Raw genomic sequence first — 23,531 nt, 5'->3', positions numbered from 1 at the left:
TGGTCCTAACAATGCTCTGCGTAAAATAGATAAATCTCTTAACCCCTCTCTCTTTGTTCTTGGAAGACTTTCTTAGATTTATGCCCTCTGGTTAGATTCCCCAACCAGTGGTAATAGTTTTCGCTATTTGCCTGATCAAAATCTTTCAATTTGGTCAGCTTTATCAGATCTTCTCATGACAAAAACGTATGGTGCCTCTAATGAGAAGAAAGCAGTCCAAGGGACTTCACAGAAGTGGAAGAGGAAATGAATGTTGAGCTGAAGGAGGAGATATTAGAAGGGATGACCAAAAACTTTTGTCAGAGCCGGGTTTTAAGGGGAGTCCAGTGAAAAGAGGGCAATGGGTGATGAGAAGACAGAGTTACCTGATTTATTTTCATTTCAATAGTTCATTGTAATTACAAAAATCCATTTATATCAATAGAAGTAAGACCTTCCTCTGCACATTTTAATATTATTTCCAGACATGCTTCCATCAAAGGAGGAGAAGAGTAGGAAACCACCCATGTTTCTTTGCATTAAAGTTGGGAGACCAATGCGAAAGTCATTTGTATCATATAGCATGACTACTCTGCATCAAAATGTGAAGAGAGAGAAGCAGCCAGAGTATTGGTTTGCAGTTCCACAAGAAAGGTTAGTTCTTGAATGTTTAGATATTTTGTATGCTAAAGCTTCAGTAGCTGATCATTTTTCTAATGAACCTTATTTTAATAAGAAACTTCTGCAACATTTTGAAATTTTACGTTGAGGCAAATGCCCCGCCCACCGGCCAGAAATTCAGGTGCGAGTCTGCTGGGCTTGGCAGCCACGCTATGATTTTACGTGGCTCAGGCTCTTAATTGGCCTCATGCGGGACTTCCACCCCTCTTGAGGCAAGACGTCTCACCTCCAAGAGCTGCCAGACAATCTGCGTGCCGGCAACTCCTCAGTCCCAGCAGTGCCACCGGGAGCAGTGGCCACTGCTGGGTCTGCGCCCAGCCAAAAGGGGAATGTGGACTTCGGCCTCCTAAAGGTGGGTGGGGTGTTGGGCCCTGGTGAGGGGGTTGGGGGTCGGTTCGGAGGGTCGGGGGAGGTGCTCCAGCAGGGATTGCTTGTGCTGCTGGGAGAGTCCTCTGTGGGGCACGGGGTGCCTGATTAGGAGGGCACCCCCCCACTCCCCCGGCCCGCAAGGAGGCCATCTGATTTTACCGGGTGGCCTCCACAGATGCTCAAGTTCCCGGCTGCCACTGGTAAAATACCAGTGGCGACAGGAGGAGGCACTTAAGTGGCAATTAATTGGTCATTTAAGGGCCTCAATTGGCCTGGGGCGGGTGTGCTGTTTGTCACCTCCCCCGCCACTCGTAAAATTCAAGGGGGTTGTCGGAACGTGACGGGAATGGCACCCCCACCTCCCACACAATTTTACACCCCACCTCCAGCCTGCTCCCGCAGGGGGTGCACAATTCCAGCCCATGTTTCAGTATATTTTCAAACATTGTGTAGGAGCTAGAAACAACAAGTTTGTAATTGTTCAGTATCTTTAGTGTAGGGAAAGTCCAAAGTGCTTCACAAAGGTGTAAGCAGCAAAATGGATACTGAGCTAAAGAGGATACAGAGTTGGGTTTCGGTAGGGTCTTTAAGTGGAGGTGCAAAGGCATTTAGGGAGAGAATTTCAGGCTGTAGTAGATCATTTGATTATTAAGACAGAGTCAGCAGGACAGAAGATGATCTATGGATGAAGGTGGCCATTGGAATGATCTTGATGCAACCAAAGTCCTCCCATTACAGGTTCCAGTTGTCTCAAATGATCCCAATGTTTTCACCTTTGCAACTCAATTTAGGACGCTGCTCCATGTATTGGTTGCTCTTGTGTGTGAAGAATTATTTCCTGATATTTTTATTCCTTCCTTTGTACTATTTTGAACCTGTCCCCTTGTTCTTCTCTTGCTAAATTCCACATATCTTTTAACGCTCTTTATAGGGCCACCTCTCAAGCACCTCCTTTCCAGGCCAAAAAGCTTAACTTTCTCCAATCATTCCTTGTAACTCAGACCTTTGGCAATAGATATCAGCCTTGTGGCTCTTCCGAAAGTGCTTACAACAGTTGAATTTCTACTTTGTATCGTGATAATAAGAACTGGGTGCAGTACTCAAGAAATGGTCCAGAGCACTGTACAGTTTGAATCGCAACTTTTTCTAATTGACGTTCTACTATTTTGGCTTTATCGTTCAACATTCTGTTGGCTATGTTAGTTGCTGCTGTGCATTAGTTGGACATGTTTAGTGTCAAGACTATTGAGGTTCGTAAGTTTCTTTCAGCTTCAACCTTTGCTATTTCAATACCATTCTGAAGATGTTCACGTTTTCTAGTGGAATTCAGTGCTGCGCAATCTGTTCATACAGCTGACCTCTACTTTTATCCTTGATTTTTTTTTTCTGACAATCCACATTGGACCTTTGAACAAAGACTATAAATGATTAGGCTAAGTATATAAACCATGTGACATTTGATTGATTTTCTGTGTAAAACATTCACTAAAGTATTAATAGTACCAAGGATTTTTCCTCATTGAATACGCATTTTGCAGATCAGAACTTTTGGAAACTTTTTTTCATGTACTGACTTTTTGTCTGCTTAAAATTATGAAACAGACTAGAGTCAACTCTATCCAATCATCTGCATTCTTTCTCAACACATAATTGGGTTTGTTCAACAATAATTTTCATACTTATATACACTGCCTGCATATGTAGGTGCAAGAATGGTGCACACACTGTCTTGAGTAGTCTTGCTGTCTTACCAGTTTTCACAGTAGCCCAATTCATAGCAGAGAATGAAATGATTCTGCGTGTTGCTAATCAAGTTTATTACATAAGTTAATTACCATTTTTGAACTAAAAACACCAATTAAGCCACTATTGTGGATGGGTCCATCAGTTAACCTAAATATACATGTTCTGATACTTCAGATTCCCAGGAAACAAAATTCATTCATGAAGTGCTGCTTTATGCAGGCCCAACTTTATATTCGTAGAGCAGGAGACACCGCTGGTTGCTTCCTGTGCTGTGTGATTCAGCTGGAGTGGTTGCGTCTCCTGCGTGCACTCAAAGTCACTGTGCGTGATTGTGACATCACTGACATCTGCCACATCAGGATACCAAAATTGGTTAATGAATGTGTTAGCAATGTCTTTCTTATTCACTCCTGAAATGTTAGGAAGCAAGATGGTCCCTGTTCTGAGGCTATTTAAAAGGCTGCTCAGTAGGATGCATCTGAAGTGCTTTTGATTTACTTGTGCTCGGGCAAAGTTGGTGGAAGCACTGTGGTGAATTGTTAGAGAACTTTGTAGGTCTTTGCTGATTACAGAAAGGCAGAAAATAATATTGTCTTGTATGGGGACAGTAGTCACAGTGCCCCCTGCTCTGCAACATGAGCAGGATAGGCAGAGAGGGGAACCTCTGCAAGGAGGAAAGAAAAGGGAGGCTGTCTTTAGCAGGTCCTATCCCTGAAAGGATCTTCAATGAGCACCGCTCCTACGTTGTGATGACCCAGGAGGAGTGCTTCAGGAGGCTTCAGGACACTAAGGAGGTAGTGATAGAGTTGTGTCATCTCCTTCACGACGACCTGGAGCTTCAAACAAAGGCAAGATGGCCCCTCCTGTGGCTGCAAAGATCACTGTCACCCTCTGTATGTGATGGGATCCTTCCAGGCTCCCATAAGTAACATCAGCAACATGTTGCAAATTCGTCCGTAGAAGCATCAGGGAGGTAACAGGGACCCTGCAGGAGGAGAGGGGATTTCATTTTCTTCCTGAGGAGGGAAGACCAGGACAAAAGGGCACAAGGATTTGCCAGGATAGCAGGCTTTCTGATGGTGCAGGGTACCATCAACTGCGCACATGTGGCTTTGCAGACCTTCCACATCAATGGGGAGCAATACGCAAGGGCTTCCACTCAATCAATGTGCAGTTGGTGTGCGACCATACGAAGAAATCATTGAATGCCCACTATGCTGAAGCTCCAACAATGCTTTCATCCTGCGACAGGCAGCAATTCCCACTATCTTCACGCTTCCAAGACAGACAACAGGATGGGTGCTTGGTGACGCGGGCTACCCGCTGTGCACATGGCTCATGACCTCTTTCAGCCATCCTACCACGGTCAGAGGGCCTTCAATGAAAGACGTGGAGCCAGCCTTTGGTCTCCTTGAGCAGTGATTTCGCTGCTTAGATCGCTTGGGATCTCTGCAGTCCACTTCCAAAAGGGTCTTCATGTTTGTGGTGCTGTGCTGCGCCCTCCACAACCTCATAGGGATCTGGAGGCCACCTTGGGGGAGAAAGTGGTGGAAAGGAGGAGACCATATGCACCACATGCGACGAGATGAAGCGAGAGAGGAACTTTTCCACTTTCAAAATGGATCCACCATTCCCTTACTGTGCATCCATTTCAGACTCCCCATGACACAGTCCTCTTGGCCAACATCAATTAATAAAGACCAACAGCAACAACCCTCACTCAATAACTATCCAGCAGTGCGTCAATAATATAAAAAGAGCAGAAACAATCACTATTATCCGTCCCCTTAGTGCCTGTCTTGCGGGTACCTTTGCCTGCCCTAGTGCTGCTACGTAGTCGACTCCAGTGGCTGCAGCGAGGCTGGTGGAAGGCTGATGATTTTTACTGGAGGAAACTTCAAATGGCCTTTCAGAATACCCTTGAGCAACTCTGGGCCTTGAGGACCCGACTTTGGATTGCACCATCTCAGCATGACCCCAGCTGTCTTGACTAGCTAGCTGAGAGGCAACAGAAAGGACACTGGTGGAGTGGCAGTGGTGGGAGCACGAACACTGTCATCCTGAGAGAGGACAGCAGGTTTGTGTTCCACTGTGCCACTGTCAATCTCAGTGGGCAGCACCTGAGCGATCCCCATAATCAGCCTGCATGCCTGTTCGAGCACTGAGATCCGTGTCCTTGATGATAGCTGAGACTGTATGGCAGCAGTCAGAGCATGCATGCCGGAAGCCAGGGTCCTCATGACCTCTGTATGAGCTCCCACTGCAGCACTGATGCATCAGGAGGCCTCGCCCCTGCTGCATTGAAAGCGGAGACAGCAGACACTCCATTATGGATTGGTCTGGCAGGCGCTTGAGATGGCTTGGCCATGTGAGCCGCATGGAAGATGGCAGGATCCCCAAAGACACATTGTACAGCGAGCTCGCCACTGGTATCAGACCCACCGGCCGTCCATGTCTCCGCTTTAAAGATGTCTGCAAACGCGACATGAAGTCCTGTGACATTGATCACAAGTCGTGGGAATCAGTTGCCAGCGTTTGCCAGAGCTGGCGGGCAGCCATAAAAGCGGGGCTAAAGTGTGGCGAGTCGAAAAGACTTAGCAGTTGGCAGGAAAAAAGACAGAAGCGCAAGGGGAGAGCCAACTGTGTAACAGCCCCGACAAACAAATTTTTCTGCAGCACCTGTGGAAGAGCCTGTCACTCTAGAATTGGCCTTTATAGCCACTCCAGGCGCTGCTCCACTGACCACCTCCAGGCGCTTACCCATTGTCTCTCGAGATAAGGAGGCCAAATGTTGTTCCCTTGTTCAAGAAAGTGAATAGGGATAACCCTGGGAATTATAGACCAGTCAGTCTTATGTCGGTAGTGGGCAAATTATTGGAGAGGATTCTGAGAGACAGGATTTATGATTATTTGGAAAAGCATAGTTTGATTAGAGACAGTCAGCATGGCTTTGTGAGGGGCAGGTCATGCCTCACAAGCCTTATTGAATTCTTTGAAGATGTGACAAAACATATTGATGAAGGAAGAGCAGTGGATGTGGTGTATATGGATTTTAGCAAGACGTTTGATAAGGTTCCCCATGGTAGGCTCATTCAGAAAGTAAGGAGGCATGGGATTCAGGGAAAGTTGGCTGTCTGGATACAAAATTGGCTGGCCCATAGAAGTCAGAGGGTGGTAGTAGATGGAAAGTATTCAGCATGGAGCTCGGTGACCAGTGGTGTTCCACAAAGATCTGTTCTGCGACCTCTGCTCTTTGTGATTTTTATAAATGACTTGGAAGAGTAAGTGGAAGGCTGGGTTAGCAAGTTTGCCGATGACACGAAGGTTGCTGGAGTTGTGGATAGTGTGGAAGGCTGTTGTAGGTTGCAACGGGACATTGACAGGATGCAGAGCTGGGCTGAGAAGTGGCTGATGGCGTTCAACCTGGAAAAGTGTGAAGTGATTCATTTTGGAAGGTCGAATTTGAATGCGGAATACAAGCTTAAAGACAGGATTCTTGGTAGTGTGGAGGAACAGAGGGATCTTGGGGTCCATGTCCATAGATCGCTCAAAGTTGCCACCCAAGTTGATAGGGTTGTTAAGAAGGCCTATGGTGTGTTGGCTTTCATTAACAGGGGGATTGAGTTTAAGAGCCGCGAGGTTATGCTGCAGCTCTATAAGGTCCTGGTTCGACCACACTTGGAATATTGTGTTCAGTTCTGGTCGCCTCATTAAAGGAAGGATGTGGAAGCTTTAGAGAGAGGGTGCAGAGGAGATTTACCAGGATGCTGCCTGGACTGGAGGGCATGTCCTATGAAGAAAGATTGATGGAGCTAGGGCTTTTCTCATTGGAGCGAAGAAGGATGAGAGGTGACTTGATAGAGGGGTACAAGATGATGAGAGGCATAGATAGAGTGGATAGTCAGAGACTTTTTCCCAGGGTGGAAAGGGCTATCACCAGGGGGCATAATTTTAAGGTGATTGGAGGAAGGTTTCGCGGAGATGTCAGAGGTAGTTTCTTTACACAGAGAGTGATGGGTGCGTGGAATGCGCTGCCAGCGGTGGTAGTAGAAGCAGATACATTAGGGGCATTTAAGCGACTCTTGGATAGGTACATGGATGATAGTAGAATGAAGGGTAGTTAGTTAGTTTGATCTTAGAGTAGGTTAAAGGTTCGGCACAACATCGTGGGCCGAACGTCCTGTACTGTGCTGTACTGTTCTATGTTCTATGTTCTAAGAAGAAAAAAACTGTCTTGGTGGAAAGTTTGGGCTCCAAGCTTTGCTCTGGTGTAGCTGGACTCCTCCCTGCTCCTGGCCTGTGACTATGGCTTATCTGGCAAGCCTGCCAATGCACCAAGCATCTTGGAGTACATGTTCATCAGCGTTCCCCTGTAGTCTGCCCCCATAGGTCCTTATCTGAGTTCCCTGCAGCATAACTGGTGTGATACGCCCTCTGGGGAACTGACCTATTGCCCTAGTCTGGCTGCAGCCCACTTGTGCTCAATGACTCACCACATGCAGATACAACTCTAAACTAGACTCTAATGTTTGTGCAGTGCCAGTATCTGAGCTGGTGGCTGAGAGTGTTAGGTCAAATGATGGTGCTTCTTCCTCAGAGCTCTCTCTTCTTCCTCTCGTCCTTCCACCTGAGGCTGCAGTGGCTGAGCAGCCGGCAGTTCTTAACTATTGGAAAGCACAAAAGCATGAAGGGAAAGATTGGGGGGTTGGTGGGTGGTAGTTGGTAAAGGGGAGGAAAACAGAAGGTCCACTGTCATCCCATCATCAGTTTCCATTTCTTGGCACCTTTCAGAATGAGGGTGAGGAGTGAGTGGAGAAAGTGAGAGCATAAAGCAGCAACTAACCATCATCAGGGATGGCCTGAGCAGCACCAGTTGGCACTGGATTTGTTGCAGTGGTGCTCATAACCTTGTGGACCATCTGCTGAGGGGACTAAGGGGATTGATTTGTGGTGGACCTCCGCCAGTTGTCTGGCTCTCCATTTTGTTGTGGATGGCCTTCTCCTGCAATAGAGGACAGAATATCGGTGTCTACATCAGTGTGGTTGGGTGATATGCCTGTCATAGCTGAAAAGCTGTAGGTTTTCAGAGACGTGTAGTATAAGGATGTTAGGGATAAGTCTTGAGTATTAGGGTGTGCTGCTGGATGAGTGATGGGTGTTTAGTGCATTGAACAGTGCGAGAGGTTTGGGTGGTAAGGTGGATGTGAGATGTAATGTGTAGATACATTCAGTCAACTTGACCACCCAAATGAAGTCATTAAACTTTTTCCAGCACTATTGCCAAGTTTGGGGATGATGTGGGCATTGACCACTCTTGCCAACTGCTCCCGTTCCCTTCAGAGGCTAGTCTTGAGGGCTTCTTAACCCCCATCGAAATCATGGCCTCCTTTCTGGCTGTGACCTGTCTATATAGTGAGGCCAGGGCAGCATCACTAAAGCAGGGAGCCATCTCCTGCCCCTGGTGTGGCATACCTTGTCGCTCAATGACAAAAAGCTGTTATCCAACAGCCTACAGTACATTGCTGCAATTTCCCTTTTTTTTTTGGGATTATGCCTTTAAAAAGGGAAAGCTACCTGGAGCACATGGTTTCTTCCCAACGCCACTGAGTTTCCTGGAGCCTGCAGAGTACGCAGGCAGAGAAGTTGAGTCCAGGGTTGTGTAGGAGCCGTTTGTGGCCACGCCACTATCAGGGAAATGAGGTGGGTCGCAATGTTTCTTCTAAGCCACATGACTGTAGAGTAACCTGAAAGTTACAATGCAGGCCATACTTGTAAAAAAAAAATGCCTGCGCATGCCACAAAAAAATTAGAGGGAACATTGGTAGGTGGGCAAATTTTGTGTCTTACCCACCTTGTTTCCAACAGGTGCAGGCATATCACAAATCGCAGACCCCCCCCCCACCCAAAAATGGGGATAAATGAATTTCATGCCCCTGTATTTTGTTAACATCAATAGGTTTAAGTAGGAGAATTTCTAGTTTCAGATCCATGCAATGAACACATAGTTACCATACTGTGCTGACTGCTTCCAGCTATATCACATACTGTTTTCAGTAGAGACCCTATGAAATCAAACATTATTTTTCTGAACTGACAGTTAATCAATTACTTGGATATCCCAGCTTGTGTTTTGTGGTTTTGTGTATTATTTTATACTGTATACAACTTTATATACTGAATTAATATTGTAGCATGACTTGAAATTAATATATGGTCAGTCATCTAAACGGTTGACTTACTGAGAAGAGGTACCTCAGCATTTCACTATATTGTCATGTCACTGCACATAAAATTACTGATGTTGTGAATGCAGGTGTGAGGGGGGAATTGGCACTTGCTTATAGTTCTGAATGTGTCTCCATCATTTGGATACTTGTTCTGATTTGTGCAAGACTAACCAGAGATGACCTGACGTGTTACCTCATTAAAAGAACTCCATTCTGCTGCCTGGATCTACCATAAATGGGAAGTGTTTTGGCTTTCTCCCTATTTCCTGCTTCTCCTCCTCCCTACCCTCCAATCCTGTAATTCAGCAGCAACTATAAAATTTTAATATTTGATACCTGTTCTTCATTTGACCACCTTCACTCTTCTCAAAGATGCTGGTAGAGTTTGGGGTGACACTCTGGGAAACTGAAGATAGAGGCCTGAGAATATTTTTGCGAATTGATTTTGGCCTATGCATTACTGGTTTTGTTATCTGGAACAGTGCTTTATATGTTTCAAGCACAGTAATTCAATCTCGACACAGAATTTGAGGTTATAAAAAATCCTTAATATTTATTGGTAAATTTCTTGTAGAATTTCAATGAACATTTGCTATGACTATCATTCATTAGTAGCTTTGAAAATGTAGTATGCAAAATATGAATCAAAAGGCATCAGGTATGTACTGGCTATTTTGCTGAAAATTTATCAGTTTCTTTTCTAGGTAAATATAAATTATTTCGGTAGACGGGTTAACTGAGCTGGACACTTCAGAACTTAATTTTTATTTATTGAGTGCTTGTTTAACTTTAACACATGTTGTAAACCAGTAATGTGTCTCCAGCGTTTTGGAGATAAAAATTGATCAGTCCTTTCAATGGGCTTCTCTGGCAGACGATGTAGTTCTGTTGTCAAAAAATATCGTAATTAATATGACGTGTTACCTCATTAAAAGAACTCCATTCTGCTGACAAACTATTGTAAATTTTCTGACCAATTATAAGTCTGACTGGAACTGGGACATTACACAAGTCAAACCATCCTGCTCTGTAGTGCACTGACCCTGAGCAAATATCCCGGTTCAATCTATTTTAATAGATGAGATAGAGGCCGACAATTTGCAATGGTTGAAGGGTCTAGAATGAGGGGACATATGTATGAAATTAATTGCAAGGCAATTCACACAAAGGATTATGAGGATGCTGAGTGCACTATTGGAGTTAATGATTGAAGCAGAGACTGTACCTACATTTAAGAATACGTTAGATAGTTGGTTAGACAGGAAAGGGGATTAAGGATAGGGGATTAAGACTACTGTTTGTGGAGAATAAACATCATGGACTGTTGGGACAAATGGCCTGTTTCTGTTCTATGTAAAAGTGACATAAGGTGGGGTTTGCTTTTCAGCACCATGCCTCAGGTCCTCAAGAAGACCAGGGGAATGGGGAATGTGGATGGGGGCGGTGGCTAAAAGTATGAATACCAGTATCATAACATTTCACACTTGGAAGTTACCTTGCCAAGTCAGTCAACAAAGGAGAACCCACAATGACATTTTACTACAATGCACTGTTCTAAGCATATAATTACCTGCCTTTCAGACTGTGCTGAAGTACTTTACTACGAATGCCCATAACATTGAGGTGTCCTTTACACCCACAGCCATCACTTGTAAAATTTCTTTCACTCAGGGAGTTGCCCTGGGAGCCCTCAAGATCGACTCCAGACCCCATGACGTCTCATGGCATCAGGTCAAACATGGGCAAGGTAACCTCCTGCTGATGACCACCTACCGCCCTCCCTCAGCTGATGAATCAGTACTCCTCCAAGTTGAACACTACTTAGAGCAAGCACTGAGGGTGGCAAGCGCGCAGAATGTACTCTGGGTGGGGGACTTAAATGTCCATCACCAAGAGTGGCTCGGTAGCACCATTACTGACCGAGCTGGCCGAGTCCTAAAGGACATATCTGCTAGACTGGGTATGCGGCAGGTGGTGAGGGAACCAACAAGAGGGAAAAACATACTTGGCCTCGTCCTCATCTGCCTGCCGAAGATGCATCTGTCCATGACAGTATTGGTAGGAGTGACCACTACACAGTCCTTGTGGAGACAAAGTCCCGCCTTCACATTGAGGATACCGTCCATCGTGTTGTGTGGCACTATCACCGTGCTAAATGGGATTGATTTCGAACAGATCTAGCAATTCAAAACTGGGCATCCATGAGATGATGTGGACCATCAGCAGCAGCAGAATTGTACACAACCATAATCTGTGACCTCATGGCCCGGCATGTGCCCCACTCTACCATTGTCATCAAGCCAGGAGACCAACCCTGGTTCAATGAAGAGTATAGGAGCAGCACCAGGCATACCTGAAAATGAGGTGTCAACCTGATGAAGGTACAACGGAGGACTACTTGCGTGCCAAACTGCGTAAGCAGCATGCGATAGACAGAGCTAAGCGATCCCATAACCAAAGGATCAGATCTAAGCTCTGCAGTCCTGCCACATCCAGCCGTGAATGGTGGTGGACAATGAAACAACTAACTGGAGGAGGTAGCTCCACAAATATCCCCATCCTCAATGGTGGGGGAGCCCAGCATATCAGTACGAAAGATAAGGCTGAAACATTTGCACCTTCTTCAGCCAGAAGTGCCGAGTTGATGATCCAACCTCGTCTCCTCCTGATGTCCCAAGCATTGCATTTGCCAGACTTCAGCCACTTCAGTTCACTCTGCATGATATCAAGAAACGACTGAAGGCACTGGAGTCTGCAAAGGCTATGGGCGCTGACAATATTCCGGCAATAGTACTGAAGACCTGTGCTCCAGAACTTGCTGCGCCCCTAGCCAAGCTGTTCCAGTACAGCTACAACACTGGCATCTACCCTATAATGTGGAAAATTGCCCAGGTATGTCCTGTACACAAAAAGTAGGACAAGTCCAACCCGGCCAATATCCACCCCATCAGTCTACTCTCAATCATCAGTAAAGTTATGGAAGTTGTAATCAACAGTGCCATCAAGCAGCACTTGCTTATCAATAACCTGCTCTTTTCCGCTCAGTTTGGGTTCCGCCAGGGCCACTCACCTCCTGACCTCATTACAGCCTTGGTTCAAACATGGACAAAAGAGCTGAACTCCAAAGGTGAGGTGAGAGTGACTGCCCTTGACATCAAGGCAGCATTTCACCAAGTATGGCATCAAGGAGCCCTGGCAAAACTGGAGTTAATGGGAATCAGGGGGGAAACTCTCCGCTGGTTGGAGTCATACCTAACGCAAAGGAAGATGGTTGTGGTTGTTAATCAGCTGAGCTCCAGGGCATCACTGCAGAAGTTTCTCAGGGTAGTGTCCTCAGCTTAACCATCTTCAGCTGCTTCAATGATCTTCCTTCAATCATTAGATCAGAAGTGGGGATATTCACTGATGATTGCACAATATTCAGCACCATTCGCAACTCCTCAGATACTGAAACAGCCCGTGTAGAAATGCAGCATGACCTGGACAATATCCAGGCTTGGGCTGATAAGTGGCAAGTAACATTCACGCCACACAAGTGCCAGGCAATGACCATCTCCAGCAAGAGAGAATCTAACCATCTCTCCATGACATTCAATGGCATTACGATCGCTGAATCCCCCACTATTAACATCCTAGGGGCTACCATTGACCAGAAACTGAACTGGAGTAGCCATATAAATACCGTGGCTACAAGAGCAAGTCAGAGGCTAGGAATCCTGCGGCAAGTAACTCACCTCCTGACTCCCCAAAGCCTGTCCACCATCTACAAGGCACAAGTCAGGAGTGTGATGGAATACTCTCCACTTGCCTGGATGGGTGCAGCTCCAGCAACACTCTGGAAGCTCGACACCATCCAGGACCAAGCAGCCCGCTTGATTGGCACCCCATCCACAAACTTTCACTCCCTCCACCACTGATGCACAGTGGCAGCAGTGTGTAACATCTACACGATGCACTGCAGCAACGCACCAAGGCTCCTTAGACAGCACCTTCCCACCTTGTGACCTCTACCAACTAGAAGGTCAAGGGCAGCAAATGCATGGGAACACCACCACCTGCAAGTTCCCCTCCAAGTCACACACCATCCTGACTTGGAACCATATTGCAGTTTCTTCGCTGTTGCTGGGTCAAAATGCTGGAACTCACTTCCTAACAGCACTGTGGGTGTACCTATCTTACATGAACCGCAGCGGTTCAAGAAGGCAGCTCACCACCACCTTCTCAAGGGCAATTAGGGATGGGCAATAAATGCTGGCCTGGCCAGCGACACCCACATCCCATGAATGAAAAAAAAACTCATCCTTGCATGCATCCAGACCATTTTCAAAAGAGCAAGGGCGTTCTCCCTGGTGTCATGGCCAATATTTATCCCTCACCAACTGCACTAAACCATTATCTATCTGATTATTATTGCATTGCTGTTGTTGGACCTTGCTGTATGCAAAACTAGCTACAGCGTTTCCTACATTATAACAGTAACTACGCTTCAGAAGTATAACATTGGTTGTAAAGTACTTTAGGGCATTATGAAGTAGTGAAAGGAGTGTTTTAAATGCAAGTCTTTTTTTATGGATCTATTTTTGAAAAGATCATTTCCATATGTTGAGTTTTGGTGCATGCATTGGGGACTGTGCAAAGCAGCATGTTGCATGTGGTGGTTCTGGTAGATGAGTCCTCTCATTGATTTTGCACAGCTTTACGTGACCAGTTTCTCAACACTGCAGTCCGCCAGAGCATGTGGCAACTGGAGAGACATATGCAGCACAAGAATTTTTTTAGAAGCAGGAGTAGGCCATTCCACCCCTTGAGCCTGATCTGTCCATTCCTACCCCGTCATGCCAAAGGCCGGAAGAGCTGTTGCATAGCGTACCATTCAGTGCCCAGTATCTTCTGGAAGTAAAGTTGTCTGTACTCCAGATTATAGAATCTTTCATTATTGTCACTCTTCTATTGTAGACTATGGAGGAGATTTTAACCCCCAAGGGAGGGTAGGAAGTTTAATTTGTAAAATTTTCCAGCGCAACCACAACCCGTCTCCAACATGTCCACTTTCGAGTTGAACTGAGTCACGATTAGCCTTTTTTCAGTAACCTCGCCAGAAGCGGGTCTATCGTTAGCTCATGATAATTGAGCGATTTTTCAAATGATTTCAACAATAATTTGAATTTAACGTCTCCAGCAGGAGTTTTCCAGGGCTTGGGAAACTCATCAGTGAAACGGAGGTGAGTTTGAATGGCACTTCCCAGAGAGTTTGTCAATTACCTCTGGCAAATGTTTGCAGAGTTTCTGTGATCATAGAAGTTTTTAAGAAATTTCAAACTAACAACATCAAGGGGGCGGGGTTGTGGGGTGCCGTGGATGTTTTTAATAGGATGTTGGAAGTGGAAGACAGTCACCTTCCACAGCAGCAGTTTCATGCCATGTGCATAGCCATGATGAATTACAATTACTTTAACTTGCCCCTCCTACTGATTTTACGTGTGCATCCTGTGTGGCTTCAGCAGAGGTAGAGGCAAGCTGCTGAAATCTCTCCCCTGAATGCTGGGATGCTTCTGACCTATTGGACTTGGTGACACCTGTGATTCATTTAGTGGACCCCACCAAAGGTTGCTCCATTTACACCAGTACATGGACAGACTCTGCAATTGGAAAACAAGGCAGCAGCATGTCAAGTGCTGGCTTTGGGGAGGAGGATGGCGGTGCGCAACAAATGAGAAGGGGAATGTTTTGACTGGAGTTTCCACTGGCATGTTCGCTTTCCCCATCATCCCTCTCCTGGTCCAGTGCCGCAACACTCCTTCCACTCTGCTGGAGAGCAGCTTGGTGGACATCAGTTACTCATTTTAAAGCCGCCATCCTGTTAATTCAGCAGACATCTGCACAGCTGTAGTCATTGATTGCATAGACTCAGTTGAGAGCAGTGCGTGACGTTCTTCAGAGTTGGCCGCTCTGTCCAATGCAGGCATTCTTACCATTCCCTGTGACTCCAATCCACTACTGTTGGAGTTGGAATCTCAGTTCTTTCCATGACTGTGGAAAGTGTGCATGGTACGTCACAGAATCATTATGGCACAGAAAGAGGCCATTCAGCCCATCAGGTCCAGGTTAGCTCTCTGTAGAGCAATCCAGTCAGTTCCATTTCCCCCGCTCTATCCCCATAGCCCTGCAAGTTTATTTCCCTCAAGTACCCATTCAATTTCCTTTTGAAATTTTTTTTTAATTTATTCATTCATGGGATTTGGGCATCGCTGGCCAGGCCATAATTTATTGACCATCCCTAATTGCCCTTGAGAAGGTGGTGGTGAGCTGCCTTCTTGAACCACTGCAGGCCATTTGGGGTAGGTATACCCACAGTGCTGTTAGGAAGGGAGTTCCAGGATTTTGACCCAGCGACAGTGAAGGAACAGCGATATAGTTCCAAGTCAGGATGGTGTGTGACTTGGAGGGGAACTTGCAGGTGGTGGTGTTCCCATGCATTTGCTACCCTTGTCCTTCTAGTTGGAAGAGGTCGCGGGTTTGGAAGGTGCTGTCTAAGGAGCCTTGGTGCATTGCTGCAGTGCATCTTGTAGATGGTACACTCTGCTGCCACTGTGCGTCGGTGGTGGAGGGAGTGAATGTTTGTAGATCGGGTGACAATCAAACGGGCTGCTTTATCCTGGATGGTGTCGAACTTCTTGACTGTTGTTGGAGCTGCACCCATCCAGGCAAGTGGAGAGTATTCCATCACACTCCTGACTTGTGCCTTGTAGATGATGGACAGGCTTTGGGGAGTCAGGAGGTGAGTTACTCGCCTCAGGATTCCTAGCCTCTGACCTGCTCTTGTAGCCACGGTATTTATATGGCTACTCCAGTTCAGTTTCTGGTCAATGGTAGCCCCTAGGATGTTGATAGTGGGGGATTCAGCGATGGTATTGCCGTTGAATGTCAAGGGGAGATGGTTAGATTCTCTCTTGTTGGAGATGGTCATTGCCTGGCACTTGTGTGGCGCGAATGTTACTTGCCACTTATCAGCCCAAGCCTGGATATTGTCCAGGTCTTGCTGCATTTCTACATGGACTGCTTCAGTTTCTGAGGAGTCACGAATGGTGCTGAACATTGTGCAGTCATTAGCAAACATCCCCACTTCTGACATTATGATTGAATAAGGTCATTGATGAAGCAACTGAAGATGGTTGGGCCCAGGAAACTACCCTGAGGAACTCCTGCAGTGATGTCCTGGCGCTCAGATGATTGATCTCCAACAACCACAACCACCTTCCTTTGCGCTAGGTATGACTCCAGCCAGCGGAGGGTTTTCCCCCTGATTCCCATTGACCTCAGTTTTGCCAGGGCTCCTTGATGCCATACTCGGTCAAATGCTGCCTTGATGTCAAGGGCAGTCACTCTCACCTCACCTTTGCAGTTCAACTCTTTTGTCCATGTTTGAACCAAGGCTGTAATGAGGTCAGGAGGTGAGTGGCCCTGGTGGAACCCAAACTGAGCGTCACTGAGCAGGTTATTGCTAAGCAAGTGCCGCTTGATGGCACTGTTGATGACACCTTCCATCACTTTACTGATGATTGAGAGTAGGCTGATGGGGCGGTAATTGGCCGGGTTGGCCCTGTTTTTATATGTACAGGACATACCTGGGCAATTTTACACATTGCAGGGTAGATGCCAGTGTTGTAGCTGTACTGGAACAGCTTGACTAGGGGCGTGGCAAATTCTGGAGCACAGGTCTTCAGTACTATTGCCAGAATATTGTCAGGGCACATAGCTTTTGCAGTCTCCAGTGCCTTCAGTCGTTTCTTGATATCACGCGGAGTGAATCGAATTGGCTGGAGTCCGGCATCTGTGATGCTGGGGACCTCAGGAGGAGGCCGAGATGGATCATCAACCCGGCACTTCTGGCTGAAGATTGTTGCAAATGTTTCAGCCTTATCTTTCGCACTGATGTGCTGGGCTCCCCCATCATTGAGGATGGGGATATTTGTGGAGCCACCTCCTCCAGTTAGTTGTTTAATTGTCCACCAACATTCACGGCTGCATGTGGCAGGACTGCAGAGCTTAGATCTGATCCGTCGGTTATGGGATCACCTGGCTCTGTCTATCGCATGCTGCTTACGCAGTTTGGCACGCAGATAGTCCTGTGTTGTAGCTTCACCAGGTTGACACTTCATTTTGAAGTATGCCTGGTGCTGCTCCTGGCATGCCCTCCTGCACTCTTCATTGAACCAGGGTTGATCTGCTGGCTTGATGGTAATGGTAGAGTGGGGGATATGCTGGGTCATGAGGTTACAGACTGTGGTTGAGTACAATTCTGCTGCTGCTGATGGCCCACAGCGCCTCATAGATGCCCAGTTTTGCATTGCTAGATCTGTTCGAAATCTATCCCATTTAGCACGGTGATAGTGTCACACAAGACGATGGACGGTATCCTCAATGTGAAGGCAGGACTTAGTCGCCACAAGGACTGCGCGGTGGTCACTCCTATCAATACAGTCATGGACAGAAGCATCTGCGGCAGGCAGATTGGTGAGGACGAGGTCAAATATGTTTTTCTCTCGTGTTGGTTCCCCCATCAGCTGCCGCATACCCAGTCTAGCAGATATGTCCTTTAGGGCTCGGTCAGTAGTGGTGCTACCGAGCCACTAATTAGATTAGATTAGAGATACAGCACTGAAACAGGCCCTTCAGCCCACCGAGTCTGTGCCGACCATCAACCACCCATTTATACTAATCCTACACTAATCCCATATTCCTACCAAACATCCCCACCTGTCCCTGTATTTCCCTACCACCTACCTATACTAGTGACAATTTATAATGGCCAATTTACCTACCAACCTGCAAGTCTTTTGGCTTGTGGGAGGAAACCGGAGCACCCGGAGAAAACCCACGCAGACACAGGGAGAACTTGCAAACTCCGCACAGGCAGTACCCAGAATCGAACCCGGGTCCCTGGAGCTGTGAGGCTACGGTGCTAACCACTGCGCCACTGTGCCGCAATGGACATTGAAGTCCCCCACCCAGAGTACATTTGTGCCCTTGCCACCCTCAGTGCTTCCTCCAAGTGGTGTTCAACATGGACGAGTACTGAGTCATCAGCTGAGGGAGGGTGGTAGGTGGTAATCAGTAGGAGGTTACCTTGCCTATGTTTGACCTGATGCCATGAGACTTCATGGGGTCTGGAGTTGATGTTGAGGACTCCCAGGGCAACTCCCTCCCTACTGTAGACCACTATGCCACCACCTCTCACAATCATTCATTGTCTCCACCACCACCTCATAGGCAGAGAGTTCCAAGTCATTACCACTTGCTGTGTTTAAAAAATAATTCTTCCTCACAACCCCCTGCATCTCTTGCTCAAAACCTTAAATCTGTGTCTCCTAGTCCTTGTACAATGAGCTAGTGGGAACAGCTTTTCTTTGCCTTATCTAAATCTGTCGTAATTTTCTACACCTCTATCAAATCTCCCCTCAATCTCCTTTGCTCCAAGGAGAACAACCCCAGCTTCTGCAATCTAACAATGTAACTAAAATTCATTGTCATTGTAACCATTCTGGTCCTCCTCATCCTCTAGGGAACCTTCACATCCTTCCGAAAGTGTGGTGACCAGAACTAGATGCAATACTCTAGTTATGACCTAAACAGAGCTTTATAAAAGTTCAGCAAAACTTCCCTGCTTTTGTACTCAATACCTCTATTTATGAAGCCCAATATCTCATCTGCTTTGCTAGTTTCTCTGTCAGTATGTTCTGCCACCGTTCAAGATCTATACACATGAATCCCAAGGTCCTTCTGTCCCTGCATACTCTTTAGAACTGTACCTTTAAGTCTATATTGCCTTTTCCTATCCCTTCTGCCAAAATGCTTTTTATTTATTCATTCATGGGATGTGGGCGTCACTGGCTATGCCAGCATTTATTGCCCATCCCTAATTGCCCCTGAGAAGGTGGTGGTGAGCTTCCTTCTTGAACCGCTGCAGTCCATGTGAGGTAGGTACACCCACAGTGCTGTTAGGAAGGGAGTTCCAGGATTTTGACCCAGCAACAGTGAAGGCACGGCGATATATTTCCAAGTCAGGATGGTGTGTGACTTGGTTGGGAACTTGCAGGTGGTGATGTTCCCATGCATCTGCTGCTCTTGTCCTTCGAGGTGGTCGAGGTCGCGGGTTTGGAAGGTACTGTCTAAGGAGCCTTGATGCGTAGCTGCAGTGCATCTTGTCGGTGGTACACACTGCTGCCACTGTGCGTCGGTGGTGAAGGGAGTGAATGTTTGTGGTTGGTGTGCCAATCAAGTGGGCTGCTTTGTCCTGGTTGGTGTCGAGCTTCTTGAGTGTTGTTGGAGCTGCACCAATCCAGGCAAATGGAGAGTATTCCATCACACTTCTGACATGTGCCTTGTAGATGGTGGACAGGCTTTGGGGAGTCAGCAGGTGAGTTACTTGCTGCAGGATTCCTAGCCTCTGACCTGCTCTTGTAGCCACGGTATTTATATGACTACTCCAGTTCAGTTTATGGTCAGTGGTAGCCCCTAGGATGTTGCTAGTGGGTGAATTCAGCAATGGTAATGCCATTGAATGTCAAGGGGAGATGGTTAGATTCTCTCTTGATGGAGATGGTCATTGCTTGGCACTTGGGTGGCGCAAATGTTACTTGCCACTTATCAGCCCATAGCTGATAGCCCATACCTCATAGTTCTCTATTAAATTCCTCTGCACTTGTCTGTCCATTCTACTATTCTTTCTATGTCTTGTTGCAGTCGATTGGTATCATCCTCAGTGTTTGCCACTCTTCCAAATTTGGTATCATCAAATTTTGAAATTCTGCTCTGTATTCCAAGATCCAAGTCATTTGTATGTATCAAAGAAAGTACTGGTCCTAGCACTGACCCTTGGGGAACACCACTGTCTGCCATTCTCCAGTCTGAAAATCACCCATATACCATAACTCGCTGTTTCCTGTCCTGAGGCCAATTTTTTTTATCTAAACTGACATTGACCCTCTTATTCCATGAGCCTCAATTTTGTTAACTAGCCTTTTATGTGGTACTTTGTCAAATGCTTCCTTAAAATCCATGTGGACAACATCCACTGCATTCCCCTCATCAATGTTCTTTGTTACTTCATCGAAAAATTCAATTGGATGAGTCAAACATGATCTGCCTTTTACAAATCTGCGCTGAATCTTAACTCTCAAACCTCTCCAAGTGCTTGTTGATTTTTTTCCCCCCCGATTGTTGTTTCTCAAACCTCACTCACTACTGATGTTAAATTGACGGCCTGTAGTTACTCGGAATGTCCTTGGACCCTTTCTTAAGTAAGGATGTCATATTTGTGACTCTCTAATCCTCTGGCACCTCCCCCAGTATATAGGAAAGATTGGAGGATTATGGCAAGGCCATCTGCTATCTCCACCCCCACTTCCATTAGCAACCTGGGATGCAAGCCAAGAGAAAATAAAGGGATATGAATTAGTCCTGGCAAAGTAACAATCTTGACAGTCACCATATTCAGACTTCCAATAATCTATTGATAAAATCAGGTCAGTCCCTGTATCAGGCATATTTTTAATTCTTTCGCCAGGCATTTGCAAGTTCCTAAAGTCTCCATCTCAAAGGAATGGAGATGTGCCCCTTATCTCTATGGAGTCCTCTTCTGTATCTGTGGTCTTCACAATTTGTAGCGGGCCACCTCCAGGACTCTACCTTGAGTTTTGCGCTCTCTTCTACAACGGACAAAAAGCCAGACTTGTGTGATTGAAGGTTACGTATTCACCTGATGGATTCAGTGTACTCAGTTAGGGTGGCGATGAGACAGATACATCGCATTACATAAGGAGTGGGGTGAGTGGCAAGGGTAGATGGAGAGATGGAGATGCATAAAAAGTGAAGGATGGGTGTTGCTGAAAGTTAACTGGGTGGGAGGGAGTGTATGTAATGTAACATAGACATCGAAACTTAGAAAATAGGAGCAGGAGTAGCCCATTCGGCGCTTCAAGCCTCCTCCGCCATTCATTATGATCATGGCTGATCGTCCAACTCGGTACCTGTTCCCGCTTTCGCCCCATACCTTTTTGATCCCTTTAGACCCAAGAGCTATATCTAACTCCTTCTTGAAAACATACAATGTTTTGGCCTCAACTGCTTTCTGTGGTGGCGAATTCCACAGGCTCGCCACTCTCCGGGTGAAGAAATTTCTCCTCATCTTAGTCCTGAAAGGTTTACCCTGATCCTTAAACTATGACCCCTGGTTCTGGACTCCCCCACCATTGGGAACATCCTTCCTGCATCTACCCTGTCAAGTCCTGTTAGAATTTTATAGGTTTCTGTGAGATTCCCCCTCACTTTTCTGAGCTCCACTGAATATAATCCTAACCGACTCAATCTCTCCTCATATGTCAGACCTGCCATCCCAGGAATCAGTCTGGTAAACGTTCGCTGCACTCCCTCTATAGCAAGTACATCCTTCCTCAGATAAGGAGACCAAAACTGCACACAGTATTCCAGGTGTGACTCACCAAGGCCCTGTATAATTGCAGCGAGACATCCCTGCTCCTGTACTTGAATCCTCTCGCTATGAAGGCCAACATACCATTTGGCCTTTTTACCGCCTGTTGCACCTGCATGCTTACCTTCAACAACTGGTGTATGAGAACACTCAGGTCTCGCTGCATATTCCCCTCTCTCAGTTTATAGCCTTTCAGATAATAATCTGCCTTCCTGTTTTTGCTACCAAAATGAATAACCTCACATTTATCCACATTATACAGCATCTGCCATGCATTAGCCCACTCACTCAACTTGTCCAAATCACCCTGAAGCCTCTCTGCATCCTCCTCACAACTCGCCCTCCCACCCAGTTTTGTGTCATCTGCAAATATGGAAATATTACATTTAGTTCCCTCATCTAAATCATTAATATATATTGTGAATAGCTGGGTTCCTAGCACCGATCCCCGCGGTACCCCACTAGTCACTGCCTGCCATTCGGAAAAAGACTCATTTATCACTACCCTTTGTTTCCTGTCTGCCAACCAATTTTCTATGCATCACAATACACTACCGCCCAATCCCTTGTGCTTTAATTTTACACGCTACGCTCTTATGTGGGACTTTGTCGAACGCCTTCTGAAAGTCCAAATAAACCACATCCATTGGCTCCCACTCATCAACTCTGCTGGTTACATCCTCGAAGAATTCTAGTAGATTTGTGCAGCATGATTTCCCTTTTGTAAATCCATGCTGACTCTGTTCTCTGACTGCTCTGTTATAAAGTCTTTGATAATGGACTCTAGAATTTTCCCCACTACCGACGTCAGGCTGACTGGTCTATAATTCACTACTTTCAGTCTACCTCCCTTTTTAAATAGTGGGGTTACATTAGCTACCCTCCAATCTGTAGGAACTGTTCCAGAGTCTATAGAATCTTGGAAGATGACCACCAATGCATCCACTATTTCTAGGGACACTTCCTTAAGTACTCTGCATACCATCCGGCCCTGGGGATTTATCGGCCTTCAATCCCATCAATTTCCCCAACACCATTTCTCTACTAATACTGATTTCTTTCAGTTCCTCTCTCTCACTAAGCCCTGTGTTCCCCAACATTTCTGGTATGATATTTGTGTTCTCCTTTGTGAAGACAGAACCATAGTATGCATTTAGTTGGTCAGCCATTTCTTTATTCCCCATGATAAATTCCCCTGTTTCTGACTGTAAGGGACCTACATTTGTCTTCACCAATCTTTTTTTCTTCACGTACCTATAGAAACTTTTACAGTCAGTTGGTTCCCCGCATGCTTACTCTCATACTCTATTTTCCCCTTCTTAATCAATCCCTTGGTCCTCCTTTGTTGAATTCTAAACTGCTCCCAATCCTCAGGTCTGTTTTATCTGGCAAATTTATATGCCTCTTCCTTGGATCTAATGCTATCTCTAATTTCCCTTGTAAGCCCTGGTTTGGCTGCCTTTCCCGTTTTACTTTTGCACCAGACAGGGATAAGCAATTATTTATTTTATTTAGAGATACAGCACTGAAACAGGCCCTTCGGCCCACCGAGTCTGTGCCGACCAAGAACCACCCATTTATACTAACCCTACAGTAATCCCATATTCCCTACCACCTACCTACACTAGGGGCAATTTACAATGGCCAATTTACCTATCACCTGCAAGTCTTTGGCGGTGGGAGGAAACCGGAGCACCCGGCGAAAACCCACGCGGTCACAGGGAGAACTTGCAAACTCCACACAGGCAGTACCCAGAATTGAACCCGGGTCCCTGGAGCTGTGAGGCTGCGGTGCTAACCACTGCGCCACTGTGCCGTTGTTGCAGTTCATCCATGCGCTCCTTTTAAATGTTTGCCATTGGTATGCTTGGTAAGACAGAGTGATGGGTGGAGGTTGTACATCACAGGATGTCCTTCCCTCATCTTTCATGAATAATCAACAATAATTAGGGTGCATGGGCAGTTGGGACACCCAGAGCTTCTGTGACAGAAATGTGGAGTTGGAGGGCAGATGATGACTTCAAATTTAAGCTACAACT

General features: G+C 46.3%; 1 protein-coding gene across 7 annotated transcripts in view; it reads left to right on the top strand.

Annotated features, from left to right (window-relative positions):
* Positions 1 to 23,531, top strand: part of LOC137359169 (nuclear receptor coactivator 7-like) — a 141,126-nt gene that overhangs the window by 96,326 nt on the left and 21,269 nt on the right. For all 7 annotated transcript variants that reach the window (XM_068025276.1, XM_068025269.1, XM_068025257.1 and 4 more), the window contains one exon: positions 465 to 633. In XM_068025276.1, the coding sequence (XP_067881377.1) occupies positions 465 to 633 (169 nt within the window). The remainder of the gene's footprint in view (positions 1 to 464; positions 634 to 23,531) is intronic.

Source organism: Heterodontus francisci, chromosome 3, assembly GCF_036365525.1.
Source record: "Heterodontus francisci isolate sHetFra1 chromosome 3, sHetFra1.hap1, whole genome shotgun sequence".
In the NCBI taxonomy this organism is placed as follows: Eukaryota; Metazoa; Chordata; class Chondrichthyes; order Heterodontiformes; family Heterodontidae; genus Heterodontus; species Heterodontus francisci.
Note: the sequence above shows the minus strand (reverse complement) of the source record. Positions and strands in the feature narration are given on the sequence as shown.